This window comes from Lynx canadensis, chromosome E1 (assembly GCF_007474595.2).
Source record: "Lynx canadensis isolate LIC74 chromosome E1, mLynCan4.pri.v2, whole genome shotgun sequence".
In the NCBI taxonomy this organism is placed as follows: domain Eukaryota; kingdom Metazoa; phylum Chordata; class Mammalia; order Carnivora; family Felidae; genus Lynx; species Lynx canadensis.
Genome location: NC_044316.2, coordinates 49,404,889 through 49,419,364, shown reverse-complemented (window position 1 = coordinate 49,419,364; position 14,476 = coordinate 49,404,889). Strand labels below are relative to the sequence as shown.

The window sequence follows — 14,476 nt, the reverse complement described above, 5'->3', positions numbered from 1 at the left end:
CCTATTAGACATGTCTTTCATGTCTTTTAATTTGTTTTCAGTATTTTTCTATCTTGTTCTGTCTTTGCACTAAACTTTATAAAATTTCTTCAGATATATTTCTGGTTTATGAATTGTCTCCTCAGCCATGCCTGATCTGATATAAAACTTATCCATTATGTTTTTAATCTTAACTTTTATTAATCCTTTTAAATATCTATAAGTTCTAATGGGCTGTTTTCCTATTAGTCTTCCTTGTCATTGCTTCCTATTTTAACTATCTCACATTTCTTTTTTAATACTTTAAATATATATTTTATAGACTCTGTCATAATTTTTATTATCTTCAGTTATTACAGTTGTTAATAGTAACCCCCTCCCCCCTTTTTTTCTGGCCTGCTGATTCTCTTTCATGGTGGACTTTTGATTATGGGCTTGGCTGCTAGGAGGTATCTTTCTTTAACGATACTGGTTTGTGCCCTGAATCCTGGACATATCTCTATAGAATTGTTTGCATCTTCTCTGTGGGGCTCCAGATTTATAGTAATAGTAAGAGGAGGAGGAGGAGGAGGAAGTATAGGAGGAGGAGCATTATCAGAAACAAGTAACATTTTTTGAGTTTTTATGATTTTCCAAGCATTGTTTTATGAACTTTACTTGTACTAATGAATTTAATCTCTACAGTAACTATACACACACACACACATACATACATACATGCATACATACATACCCTGTTATTATCTCCATTTTAAGGGGGGAGGGAAGGTTAAGTACCTTGTGAAAAGTCACATAGCTGACACGTGGTAGAGCTAGAATTCAAACCCAAGTTTGGCTTCAGAATGCAACTAACTACTATGACATTTGTTATATTCTAGACATGTTACCATACAGGAAGAATAAATTAAGATTCTCTCCCCCATTTCCTGTATCTGGCATGTCCTACATGTTTGGGTTTTTCATTTTCTATGGAGTATATATATTTTTTAACCCAGAGATGGGGCTAAACATACACATCCTTGCTCTTCCTCGGGGTAATAGGTGGTTTTGCTAATTTCTGTTTATTTCTAGCACTGAGCAGTCCTGTGAAGCTTCTGGATTCATGCAGAGATATGAAATCCAGCTTTGTAAACCATCGAGTCTAGGTCACAAGGTTATTAAAACTCCTCTTTGGACAGCTGATTGCTGGCATACCATTCATAGTTCTGGTTTTAATTTCTCTTTTCATTTTTAATACCTGGGGAAGTACCTTCCTTTCTTATTGTTTCTTCCATTGTTTCTTGGTTTCTTTCCTTTACCTTTTTCTTATTTCTTTTTAAACCTTGGTTATATATCTGACTTTATATATATATATATATATATTTTTTTTTTTTTTAAATATATTTTACCCACCATTTCAATATAGCCAGAGTTTGGGTACTTCATTATATTAGGTTACCATTTATGGGGAAATCTTCAGGCTTAAATAAGAATGACCTCCTAAATAAAAATAAATCAGAGTAAATAGGTCAAGAAAGAGGAACACAAAGCATATATAAGAAACAGTGGTAAGAACTGAAACTAATAAAATATATTTAATCAACATAATTATTGATATTGTAGTGTGAATTTGAATGCATTGTAAGCAAAGTGAAAATTCCTAAAATAGATTCCTAAAATAGAGTACATAGGGTCTAAAACAACAATGACAACAACGACAGCAAAATTAATAACAACTTGAATTATATTCCAGGTGATATAAAAGAAACAGAATTTTTGTTTGGATCATTGGCCTATTATTGATACAAAATTTTAGCAGTGTTTCTGACCCTCTACCGTCCCCTCCGTGAGACCTTTAGAATATCTTTATTGTCTTTGTTTTTGCCAATTTTTAATGTAAAAGACATATGATATTTCACTGTTGACTTTAAAAAAAATAGAACTAATTACCAAGGAGAGAAATATACATATATATAATACCGTGGCTTAAATATTTTTTAAATTATTCTCTTCTTTTCCAGAACAACTCGCAACTTTATGATTATTAACATCTGTGGATTCGGAGCCATGTCAAATATTTGAGATTTCCCAATTCATGGACTTTGGCTTCCTGTTTTGCCATTTACTTTGGCAGGTCAAGAAAAGTTTGCAACTCTTCACTGAGATAGACTATGCAATGGGAATTGGATACATTTTAGTTTTTCCCCAGTCTTCATGCATAAAAATTGACCTGAATCTTTTTATATGTTTTTTAGCCCTTGGCAATCTGCTTACTTTTATTTTGTTTATGAGCCTTCTGAAATCCTGCATTCCCTATGAACAGAGCAGGAGAAAGGAATTTGTTCACAATTCTTCATTTGTCCAAATTAGGTGTTTCTCTACGGCAGACTCTGGGTTGCTTAGCTTTATTAGGAAAAAAAACCTTCAGTTCCAGTACCTTCTGCCCATTTAGTATACGTTAGTCAAATATGTCATTGGTAGTTGGGTTTAAACATCAGTAGTAAAAAACAAAACAAAACAAAACAAAAAAACTAGCTAAAGATTTCTCATACACATTTAAGCACTTTGGTTAGTGGTTGCTTTTACTTATTTATTGCTCTTTCCCCATCTTGGTCTCATCATGTTCGACAGGCTAGTTCTGTTTTCCTTGTTTACCGTTTTACCCCTCATCCCTGGAGTTGAAAGGCCAAGTGCACAAACACAGGGTTTGTTTTCTTGCCAGCCAACCACTGAACCATCATTTCCCTGCAAATAATTGGCTTAGGGAAGAAAAGGCAGAAAACAAAACAAGTTCATTATGTGCAGCTTGGTCTGACTACCCCCCCCCCCCCACAAAGCAGCCCGGGGAAGGCACCCATGTAAGGAATAAATGAAGAAGTAGAAATAAGGAAATTTTCATTGTTGCTGTACACAAAAACAGAACTGTGCTCTGACAGTGTTTCCAGAGTAATTTTCCAGACGGTAAGTAGAGCTCTTTAGTTGTGCTATGGCAAATATGTGGGTGGGCACTGCTAAAATCAGTCTCTTTTTCAGATGTTTCCAAATACTCATATGTATTGTATTGAAGACCGAATGATAAAATTTTCCAATTTATTCCCAACCAACTTGTATTGTGCAGGTAGAACAGCAGGATAAAGGAGAATACTAAAATCTGCCTCTGTACTAGGTGAGGGAGAATTGTCTGAATATTTTGTTATGCAAATCTAAAATAATTTAATTCTGAGAGTATAAAAGCTGAAAAAAATCGTCTCTGTTGGCTTATTTGCAAACATTTGGGGAAAATTACTTTCCGTGGGATTCCTTTCTTTTTCTCTCTTTCTTTCTTTCTTTCTTTCTTTCTTTCTTTCTTTCTTCCTTCCTTCCTTCCTTCCTTTCTTTCTTTCTTTCTTTCTTTCTTTCTTTCTTTCTTTCTTTCTTTCTTCTTTCTTTCTTCTTCCTTGTTAGTTTCCTCAGTTATTCAAGGACTTCTGAATTCAGAAAATGGAGATGAGTTCTTCTGTCCTTCTTGTGTCTCACAATCAAGTTTCAGGTAGTTTGGGTCTGAATTGCTATCTCACAGCCTAGCTCTTTTGGATAAAAGCTGTTCAGTTTCATCTGAAAGGGAAATGCTACAGGAAAAGAGTCCACTGAGGTTACGTTTACGGGGCATAATTAATTATTCAAATGAATTGAAATAATCAGAATTTTGGTTAATTTGATTAGCTCTGGTATTTCTATTTAAATGCAAAGAACAAAAATTATTAATCGGATGAGATAGAATTCAATTACTCTATTCATATAGTGGAATTTCTGGTATAAGAGGTAAAAACATGTGAAGTGGCTTACAGGTTCTGAAAACTAACAATATCTTTTCCATTGTTCTGCTCTTTATTTTTCGGGAAAATTGTGACACTGAACACTATGTCCCAATGGTTACCCACTCTCCCAAATAGCTTACAGTGATTATATGTGATGTAAAATTTTGTAGCCATGTGTTATTAAGATGATATTTTAAACTCATTTTTTGTAGTTCTTAAAGGCAGGAAATATTTTCCACCAAACGACGATCAAGGTTTTTCTCTCTGCTTTTCCGCCACTCTCCCCAAGATGTTTCTTATTACACTTATTTTTCTGGTTTATTTCACACCTTGTTAATTTTCTCCTTGTTTGTTCAATGCAAAGCTAAATGAATATGAAACAGAAAAGTGTGTACCACCAAACTCAGGCGCTTCTGCACAAGAATTTTCTTAAGAAATGGAGAATGAAAAGAGAGAGCTTATTGGTATGTTTGAAAGTTTCCCTCTTTCTGCAGCTCACCTTATTCTTTCATTTTATCCCCTAACGATGCTCTTATTCTATATTTTAAGTAGCAGACTGGATTCATTGATTTTGAGGTTGCCTCTAACCATACTTGTCAAACTGAGAGTCTCATAGCAGTCCCTGAAAAATAACGTAGCATTGCAAAGACGAAGAATATTCCTCATATTTAAAAAAAAACAAAAAAAAAAACAAAAAAAACAAACAAAAAAAAAACAGAATAAATGAGAATTTAATTGTATGGGAAATTATTAGCAACTATTTATAAATTTTTTAATGTTTATTTATTTTTGAGAGAGAGAGAGAATGAGCGAGAGAGCGAGTGGGGGAGGGGCAGAGAGAGGGAGACACAGAATGCAAAGCAGGCTCCAGACTCTGAGCTGTCAGCACAGAGCCGGACGCGGAGCTCGAACTCATAGACCCTGAGATCATGACCTGAGCCGAAGTTGGACATCCAAACGACTGAGCCACCCAGGTGCCCTGATTTTTATTTTTTATTTTATTTTATTTATTTCATTTTATTTTATTTTATTTTATTTTATTTTATTTGAGAAAGAGAGACAGCGAGAGAGAGGCAGAGGGGCAGAGAGAGGGACAGAGAGAATCCCATGCTGAGCATGGAGCCCAACACAGCACTCAGTCTCGTGACCATGGGATCATGACCAGAGCCAAAACCAAGAGTTGGATGCTTAACTGACTGAGCCACCCAGGCACCCCGGGAAATTATAGCAGCTATTAAAGCTGCTACCATATGTAACAAAATTAGAGTAAAGAAATAATCAAAAGAGCCCCAGCAGAAATTGAGAAATTTTAACTTGGGGCACTTCTTTTCAAAGCCATAAATTTTCTATGTAAAGACTATTTCCACGAATTACGGACCAAGTACCACCACTGATTGTCAGTTGCATTAGGTAGGTGGGCTATCTACAGGTAATTGATCCAAATCTCAGAGGCTTAACTCAGCAAAAGTTTGTTTTTCACTTTGCTCATAGTCTAAATAAGGTTGACAGTGAAACTAAAGTGGGTCTGGTAGGTGAAGGAATCTTCTCCATACAGTCAGTCAGGGACCCGAGCTCCTTCATCTAGGGACTCTGCCATCTCCCTAGGCCTTGGAGATCTCCCCTGGATCGTCTGAATCTAGTCAGAACATCAGAAAGTACAGGGACTGAGACAGAATATAGGTTTTGCATGGTTCCACAAGTCGGGCCTTGAAGGTTGCATATCATTTCTGCTCATGTTCTATGGTTGGAACTCAATCACTCAATCGCTTGGTCTGACTTCATTCCCAGAGGCTGGGAATGTGGTCTAGCATTGTTTTAAGCAGGAAGAGATTACTGATATTGGTGAACCACTGGGCAATATCCAACACTCAGTTCCTTTTCGTGTTTTGTTTTGTTTTGTTTTGTTTTTTGATTTCCAATACAAGAATATGACAATTGACCAAAATGTTGCTATTTGCCATCATGAACTCTATCTGGGACCCTCTGTGTCTTAGAGACTATAAAGTCTGATGCCCAGGCCTAAGAAGTGTCATCCTATTAGTCACCCTGTTGGTTTTTATGATGGCCTCTGCAGTAGTTCATGATTTAATACAAAAGTTTAGTTCTAGTGTTGGAGAATGGTCTATGTGGCAACTATCTTGGTGTGCATCTTTTGTTGGGTTCCCTTTGCTCTGAAGAGTTGAGAGCAAAGAGAAGCCAACTATGTGGCAAAATCAGAATTTATCTTCAACAGTTCTTTGGTATTGGCTGAGGCTTTTAAGAGAATATAATCTAAATTTGTTCTTCCTCCTGTTATAGGAATGGATATTCCCAATACTTCTAGGACTGTACATGGGTCTGTTTTCACACTTCAGAGAAAAGACATATTTTCCTGAAATTCCTCCCCAAGCTCTGGGAAGGGCAGATAATTTTAATAACTCTATAGGTGTTGTGTATACACCCGTCTCTGATATAACACAGCAGATAGTGAATAAAACGACATTTGCTCCCTTTGTGAAAGGTAGGTGTACTAATGGCAACAAAGAATTACTGGTATTATTTCATATCTTTTTGAATTGATGTATACATGTTGAATTCGAACTGACAGTGATCTATCATGCTAATTATTTAGGTTATCAAGATAGCCTACAAATTTGGTTAGTTTTTTCTTTCTCTTGCAACAATTAGTTTTTCAAAGCCTTTCAGCTTGATGGGGGTCCAATTAGGGAGGTCTGCATTTCTATTGGAATTTACTTAAAACAATAAATTTATAATTTCAGATTTGCAGAATAGTGTCTAGGAGAATATGCCATTTGTGGGTGCGGGTGCCCTTAACATGGAAATACAGTGATTAAGATTTACAACACAGGAAAAAAAAACATCGAAATAAAAGAAATTAAATCTAGGTATTAAATTATAATGTCAGAACTATGAAAAGTAAGGATGGCTAATCTAAAGATACTCTGTCTGCATATGGTATACTTTGTACACATCTTTAAAGGCCTTCACTCTAAATGAAATCACTATGTAACTGAGATAACTAAGATCAAATGTGTATTTCACTCATGGGCAAGGTGGGTGCAGTTTGGTAGTCTGCTCTTTAATCCTCGATTTCTCACAGGTGACTTTGCTGGCTGTGAGAAATACACTTACCTGGCAATCTTAGTTCCCACATAAGGCAAAAATTAGATGAGGTGTCTTTGCTTCAGTAAATCTGAAATCTGGAATCCCCTGACTCTACTCTACTCTAAGTATGATATGCATACTTACCCTAGTATAATATTTCTCTATACCTAAAATTTGCCATAATACTTGTCATTACTAAAAGAAAACACTCAGTTCTCATGCATGTCTCCTGAGTCTAGAATCTAAACCATTTTTTTTTCAAAAGGCCCTCCCTGCCTTTTGGGATAAGTTTCATTTAAGTGGAAAATGATTTTAGTTTCATTCCAATCTGATGACACAGTTGGATATCACATTCCGTTGCGGTGAAAGTGTGCAACCCTCTCTGTCTATTTTTACCTTGTCATCCACAGAAAGAAGACTAATCGGAGTGCCAAATCAAAAATCCATGGATAAACTACTTTTAGACAGTTTTGCAGACCTGGTGGGAATCATCTTTAATGACGCTTTCTCTTATAAGCTAAAATTTGTTCAGGGATATAACATTCCATTTTTGAAGGAAGATCTTTTCACAGGTGACTTTCCATATAAAATATCATTGTGGTATTTTCCATGTTTTCAACCTAAGGAATAGGTTGGGATGGGCAACAGAGATGCTTTTGATAGAACATGATAAAGTAGATAGAGCACATTGTATCGCTGAACTTATTCCGAGGGCAATCATATCTTCCCACGATAAAACATGATGGAGTCATCCAATGGAGATAAAGTGAGCACACAGGGGCATGTTGCAAAGGATGCGGGGTGATCCAGACGGAGAGGTCCTGGCCTCAGGTGAGGTTCCAGGTCAGCAGGAAAGGCAGACATTGATGAGTTCATGACAAGCGCAAAGAGAGGTGCTGAGCAGGTGGGAGACTTAGACCAGGGGTTCCTAATAAGCTGTGAGATGAGAGAAGTCTTACGGGGCGAAGTGATGTTTCAAATGAGAAGGACTGGCACATGGGGGTGGGAAAAGCGTTGCATTTCAGACAGAGGAAGGGCAGGTGTGAAAGTCCCGAGGTGCCAAGGGCATCTGTTTGTATCCATGGAAGAAGATGAGTATAGCTGAACAGAGGACATGGAAAGGAATGTGACAGGAGACTGAGGCTGAAGTTAACCCAAGGGCTGGACCCCGTGACGTCCTACAAACCTAGGGTGTTGGGGAGCCATTGAGGTACTTTAATTAGGGCAGAGAAGAGATTAGACCCCCAAGCCTAAGGGAGCTCTCTGGATATGGCCCAGGGCATGGGTTGCAGAGCGGTGGGGGAGAACACAGCCAAACATACCAGGGAGCCAAAGGCAGCTCGGACATGACTGGCGGCAGCTGAGAAGGAGAGTGAATGGGTCTGAGGGCCTTTCAGGAAGCAGAATTGATGTGACTAAGAGAATCGGTTCTTTCCCATTCATTCTCTGAGTGTCTTCTTTGTGTCCTGCACTGTTCTGGCCCTGGGGATGAAAGTGAGCAAAACACAGAGGGAAGCCTGTTTGCACGAGTCATTCCAGTCGGGGACAGGGGGTGGGACAAAAATGATGCACTCTGCCAAGTGGCGATAAAACAACAAAGTAAAATAGAGCAGGCTTGCAAGATAGAGCCCGAATGCTCTTCCAGATATTTTTATTTATGGTGGCCAGGGGAGGCCTCTGTGCTGAGATCGCTTTTGAGAAGAGATCAGGATAGAGGGAAGGAGTGAGCCATGGATCCGTCAGGAGACAGAGCATATGAGCATATGAGCAAAAAACAGTTCTAGCACAAGACTACATTAAGCATTTTGAGGCACGGCAGGGAATCCAGCATGGTAGGAGTGGCATGTTTGTTTTCATCTTCTTTCAAGTATTTATTTATTTTCAAGAGAGGGGAGGAGGGAGGGGGACAGAGGATCCGAAGCGGACTCTTCGCTGACAGCCGCGAGCCTGATGGGGGGGGTCGAACTCTTGAACTGTGAGATCATGACCTGAGCTGAAGTCAGACGCTCAACTGACTGAGCCACCCAGGCGCCCCAGCTTTCACCTTCTTTTCATGTCTAAGACTTCCTACGCATACTACAGTCTCGGAGAATAAAATTTGCCTCATTAAGAACTTAATTTCGTATTTTTTTTTCCTATGTGGTTATAAGTTCTGACTGGTGGAGACTCCCCTAGATTGTTTTCCCTTGGGTTCTCATTTCTTATTCTCTAATGACGTCCATCGGCTAACGTCGCTTATGGTATCGCCTCCCTTTGTGCTTGTAGCTCATTGTTGGAATATGCATGGTGACTTTTCCTGTTCTCTGGCCAAATACTGGAATAGAGGATTTGTGACTTTACAAACTGCCATTGACGCTGCTATCATACAAGTAAGAAAAGTTCTAATAATTCACGTAAACTCGTTCCACAGGTATCGCGATTTGGGTGAAAGGTGATATATGCTCAGGTTTTCATACGTTTGTACAATGAAGTAGGGATACAAAGGCTGAGATTGGATTTGGGCGAAGGAACCCATTGCTTTTGTTTTTAACTTTAATTTTCAAGGAGTTTCAGAGTGATGGGAAAGGAAATGGCAAAAACCAATGTACATGGAGGTCCGTGTACCCACCACCCAGTTACTCCTAACGGTAATATCTTTCATAACCGCAGAACAATATTAAAATCAGGGAATTGATGTTGGTATAGCCCTCATAAGCTTGTGTGGATTTCACCATAGCCTGTTCAGTTCCTATTTTTTCAAATAATGATTTTCCTTGTTTAAACCCCACTTTAGATTGCAACAAACCGCTCTGTGACAGAAGAGTTGATGTCAGTTACTGCTATAAATATGAAGACTTTACCTTTTATTCATAAAAACATTCTTCAAAAGGAGATGTTTATTTTCTACTGCCTTCTTTACTTTTTTCCATTGGTACACTTTATATCGCTCAACGTTACAAAAGAGAGGAAAAAATGGAAGGATTTGATGAAAATGATGGGTCTACAAGATTCAGCCTTCTGGTGAGTAACTGATTCAAGCAGTGCGACGAATAATCAGAAATTAGGAAGCGGTAAAAACGTGTCATTATTTCCAAAACTGTGTGCCACAGCTGAGACTCCAATGCAGCGGCCCCGATTGCACCCCTCCTGCTTGGTCTGCCCATGGTTATCATTTGACTTCTCCACACTTCCTCATACTTGAAGAAAGTATGATCCTATAATGGCTAGCTTGTGTTCAGCGGTTTGATCAGCAGGGATATATTTTTTTGCAGTACTTAAGTACCATGTGTTGGACTTGAGATGTCCTATAAAATATGCCCAGTGCATATAGCACTTAGGGTGGCATGTCAGAAGGGCTCAATAAGGACATTTGTTCATATATTGATATCTTTGTATCTTGACTCATTCAAAAATGATTTAGATGTTTTTAAATACATATATTTAAACACACATATATTTATGTATGTGTCTATCTGTCTATGTATGTGTGTGTTTGTATTATAATAAAAACAAATGATTGAAGAATAGAAACAAGGATCTCACAGAATGATAACGGGTAAGACTAGAAGATAAAAACACAAATCATACAAGCTCTAAGCTTCCAAGAGGTCGCCTGGATGGCTCAGCTGGTTAAGCATCCGACTCTTGATTTCAGCTCAGGTCATGATCGCACCATTCATGAGTTTGAGCCCCGTGAGTTCTGTGCTGACAGTGCAGAGCCTGCTTGGGATTCTCTCTCTCCCTCTCTCTCTCTCTCTGTCTCTCTCTCTCTCTCTCTCTCTCTCTCTCTCTCTCACAAAATAAATAAATAAACTTAAAAAAAAAACTAACATTTTTCAATACTGAATCCTGGGAAATGTGTCTTTGTATAGTCCCCACATCAAGAAAATTACTCTTTGTGGCTATGGAACTATTTGGAATGGGTGAGGAATTATTTACTGAACAATCATCTGTAAGTCACATGTTCCCTAAAATAACATTATGGTCTAGGAAATTTTAAATTTTCTATCAAGTATATTTGATTAACAGAGAGAGTTTTGATTCTAACATACCTTAATTGTGAAACAGAAAAAGAGGAAAATGTGTTTCTGAAATGAAAAAAAAAAAAAAAAGAGTGGTTTGCAGTGAAACTTTGGCAAATGCAAAGGAATGAATGGAGTCTGTTAGGAGGGTAGAGAGGGGGACTCTGTGTAAATAGGACTGTTTTTTAGTTCAGAGGATGTCCTGTAGGGCAGTATTCCTGTAGTCACCTGAGAATGGGGGGGCACAAGTCAATTCTGGGTTAAAATCAGAAAGGTATTGGATATTTACATGTGGATTCATCCTCAGGGTAAATGCTTCTTAGTATGCATGTAACGTAAAGTTAGCAAAACGAATATATATATATATATATATATATATATATATATATATATATGTGTGTGTGTGTGTATATCAAATATATATATATATATATATATATATATATAGCCTTAAAACTAAAAAGGAAAAAACAAATCTGAAATGTTTTTGCCAAGTACAGGGTGTCTACTGGAAATAAGTTGTATCACAACCTTTTTTTTTAAGTAATGTGAAATAACTGTGAAATGTCATCAGCATTTACTATTTAAGTGTGATGACTGAATTGCTTTGTTTTTATCATGAAGGCTTTCACAGCTTCATTAACATCCCCCCCACGCCCCACCCCCCCATCTCCGAACTCCCTGCAATGAGTTCCCTTTTCTAGGTAATGTTTTAAGTTCCTTCATTTGTAATTCTCCTACTGTATAGAATTTTAATTCCCACCTGTAGCAGTTCCCTTCTGTACTCAGGAAGTGGATTCTGCAGAATGCCATATGCTTTCCAAAAATGCTGATGTTTCCAACAAAGGCTGAATCACTGTTATGCCACGACCTTTAAAAAGAAGTCGAATAAGCAGTAATTAAACCAGTTGTTCTGGGGCATATTGATGCAAGTTCCTGGTTTTAATACTCTCACTATTTTTTTCAGCTGTTGAACTTTTTTTTAATTTTTTTTTTAAACATTGATTCATTTGAGAGAGACAGTGTGAGCAGGGAAGGGGCAGAGACAGAGGGAGACACAGAATCTGAAGCAGGTTCCAGGCTCCGAGCGGTCAGCGAAGAGCCCAAAGCAGGGCTCCAACCCACAAACCGCGAGATCGTGACCTGGGCCAAAGTCGGACACTTAACCGACTGAGCCACCCGGATGCCCCGGATTCTTATTCAGTTGGGCAATTTCGTGTAGAGGCAAGAGGACTGAGCAGGGCGCGCACTGTCGTCTGGGCTTGGCTACTGATTTACTCGGTGGGTCTTGAATAGGCCCATGAAGTAACAGTAGGACCTACAGTTTATTTATCTGTAAAACAGGAAGCCCGGACTCAAACACCTTGTGTGGTCCTCTTAGATCTAAGACTGAATACTATTTCTTACTAACCACCTGATAAAAATGTGAACCCCAGCACATCTAAAACAACACAGAATGAGCACTTAAGGCTGTACCCTCATTTATATCAGCTTTCAAAAAAGGAAACATGAACAGGAATAGCAAGAAAAGAATGAGCCTGGAGGAATTATGAAATTTCAGTTTTCTACTACTAGGGAGCGTGGAGGTCCAGCCGGCTGAAATCCTCAAGAACGGTCCAATTCTCCTCTGCCCCCAGGGCTTCCGTGGTTCCCTGACTGATCAGCAGCTTAGTTATATTCCCTCCCATTTCTACGGTCAGAACACCTCGGTAATATGTTATAATGCTGAAGACACAAAGAGCTTAATCTCTTTACTTCAGCATTTACCCCTTTGAGACACTTTTGTGCATTTTCCCAAAAAAGATAAGTACGAGAGTGGTCTTGGCAACAACAAATAAATAAAAATTGGAGACAAAAATTGGAACAACCTAGAAGTCCATGGGCAGGAGAACATTAGGATATAGTCATATGATGAAATATTATTATACAACAGTGAATATATGTCCATTGATGAATATGAATATGAATATATGTCCATTGATGTAGACGAGCAACAGCAGAACACATACAAGATGATGCCATGTATGCAGGTGTTCATTCTATTTATACAATAAGTGGGTGCAGAGCTGATGCTTAGCCAGGAGGCAGCAGCACAGCCCTACCAATGTAATATTAATAACATTTTAGTTACTAATCTAAGTAGGCAGATAGAACGGTAAACATTGTATCATTCTTTAGGTTTTTGGTAGGTTTTAACTATTTCCTAATGAAGTTAAAATAATTGAAATAACTTTTTGTTTTCTTTTAGGCTTTCCTGGGGCTTAATCTATGCTGGCTTCATCTTCATTATTTCCATAATCATTACAGTTGTCATAACATCTACCCAAATTATAGTCATGACAGGCTTCATGGTCATATGTACACTCTTTTTCTTATACGGTTTGTCCTTGGTAAGTGCATACATTTATTACCACATTCTCTGCTTTAGGTCATAGCTAGATGTAGTAAAAATGAAGTTCTCTGGAGGTCATTACAGTTCGTTATTTCCTTCGTGTCTGCTTTGTGTGCAGGTGTGTGCGTACTTGCTTGAGAAAGTCTCTAGGAGTTGTTGAGAAGTTGATCTAGTATGAAATACAATTGGACCTCTCTTTTGCATAAAGTCTGCATTAATGAAACGATGCCTCAAAAAGAAAAAAAACCTTGACTCTAAAAATATTTTGACTCTAAGACTTTTCTAGACGGTTCATGAGGATGCGCTTGAGGGGCGGACCTGTCTCTTCGTCCCAAAGGTTCCCCATAACATGGTGGCTTGCACAGTATCTCCCTCTGACACTCCATCTTGCCCTCTCTTCCCATGTCACCCCTCTTCCTTCATAAAGCAAGAGCCTCTACACCGCCCCCCCCCCACCTCCCAGGGTGTTTCCTGGAGAGGGTACATAGGTGTCCTTTCTTAAGACATTAATGTGGTTTCTTTGGGTGTTTCCAAGCGTGCACATGTATCCTTGTCCTCGGTGCGCACAGCCCCCTGCCCTTTCTTCAGCAACTAATGCCTAGCAGTTGAGGAGAGCAAATAAGGATCCTCTTTACAAAGGGGTTGAGGGAAGGACTGAGCATTGTGATGCCTTGATATCTTCATCAGCGTCTCACTGATAAATATTTATGTTATGATCTAGACATCCATATTTATTGTGTAATGGCTGTTTAATGGCTAGACGTCTTCTCTCTCTTTCAGATAGCTTTAGTGTTCCTGATGAGTGTGTTGCTAAAGAAAACGGTCCTCACCAATTTGGTTATGTTTCTCCTCATTGTCTTCTGGGGGGGCGTGGGATTCGCCGCATATTACAGACAACTCCCTTCCTCTCTGGAGTGGATTTTGAGTATCTGCAGCCCATTTACCTTTACTGCTGGATTGAGTAAGGTAGGAGCCTAGTTAATTCTTTATTATTGAACTTTCAAAAGAACTTGGTACTTCATAACTCTTCATGGTTGCAAACACTTTCTCTTTTTTTAATGTTTACTTATTTTTGAGAGAGAGAGAGAGAGAGACAGGGCGTGAGCAAGGGAGGGGCAGAGAGAGCTGTCAGCACAGAGCCTGACGTGGGGCTCAAACCCAAGAGCTGTGAGATCATAACCTGAGCCAAAGTCGGATGCTTAACCAACTGAGCCAACCAGGCG

At 38.7% G+C, this 14,476-nt stretch overlaps 1 protein-coding gene across 4 annotated transcripts in view; it reads left to right on the top strand.

The window, feature by feature from the left end:
- Positions 1-2,296: 2,296 nt before the first annotated feature.
- The window catches only part of ABCA6 (ATP binding cassette subfamily A member 6), a 60,977-nt gene continuing 48,797 nt past the window's right edge, over positions 2,297-14,476 (top strand). Inside the window, exons 1-9 of one of the 4 annotated variants that reach the window (XM_030295636.1) lie at positions 2,297-2,919; positions 3,077-3,124; positions 4,120-4,219; positions 6,054-6,255; positions 7,271-7,432; positions 9,126-9,229; positions 9,634-9,860; positions 13,110-13,251; positions 14,034-14,219. In XM_030295636.1, the coding sequence (XP_030151496.1) occupies positions 4,124-4,219; positions 6,054-6,255; positions 7,271-7,432; positions 9,126-9,229; positions 9,634-9,860; positions 13,110-13,251; positions 14,034-14,219 (1,119 nt within the window). In that variant the 5' untranslated portion in view covers positions 2,297-2,919; positions 3,077-3,124; positions 4,120-4,123. The other 3 variants (XM_030295635.1, XM_030295632.2, XM_030295633.1) reach the window with 3 other exon arrangements.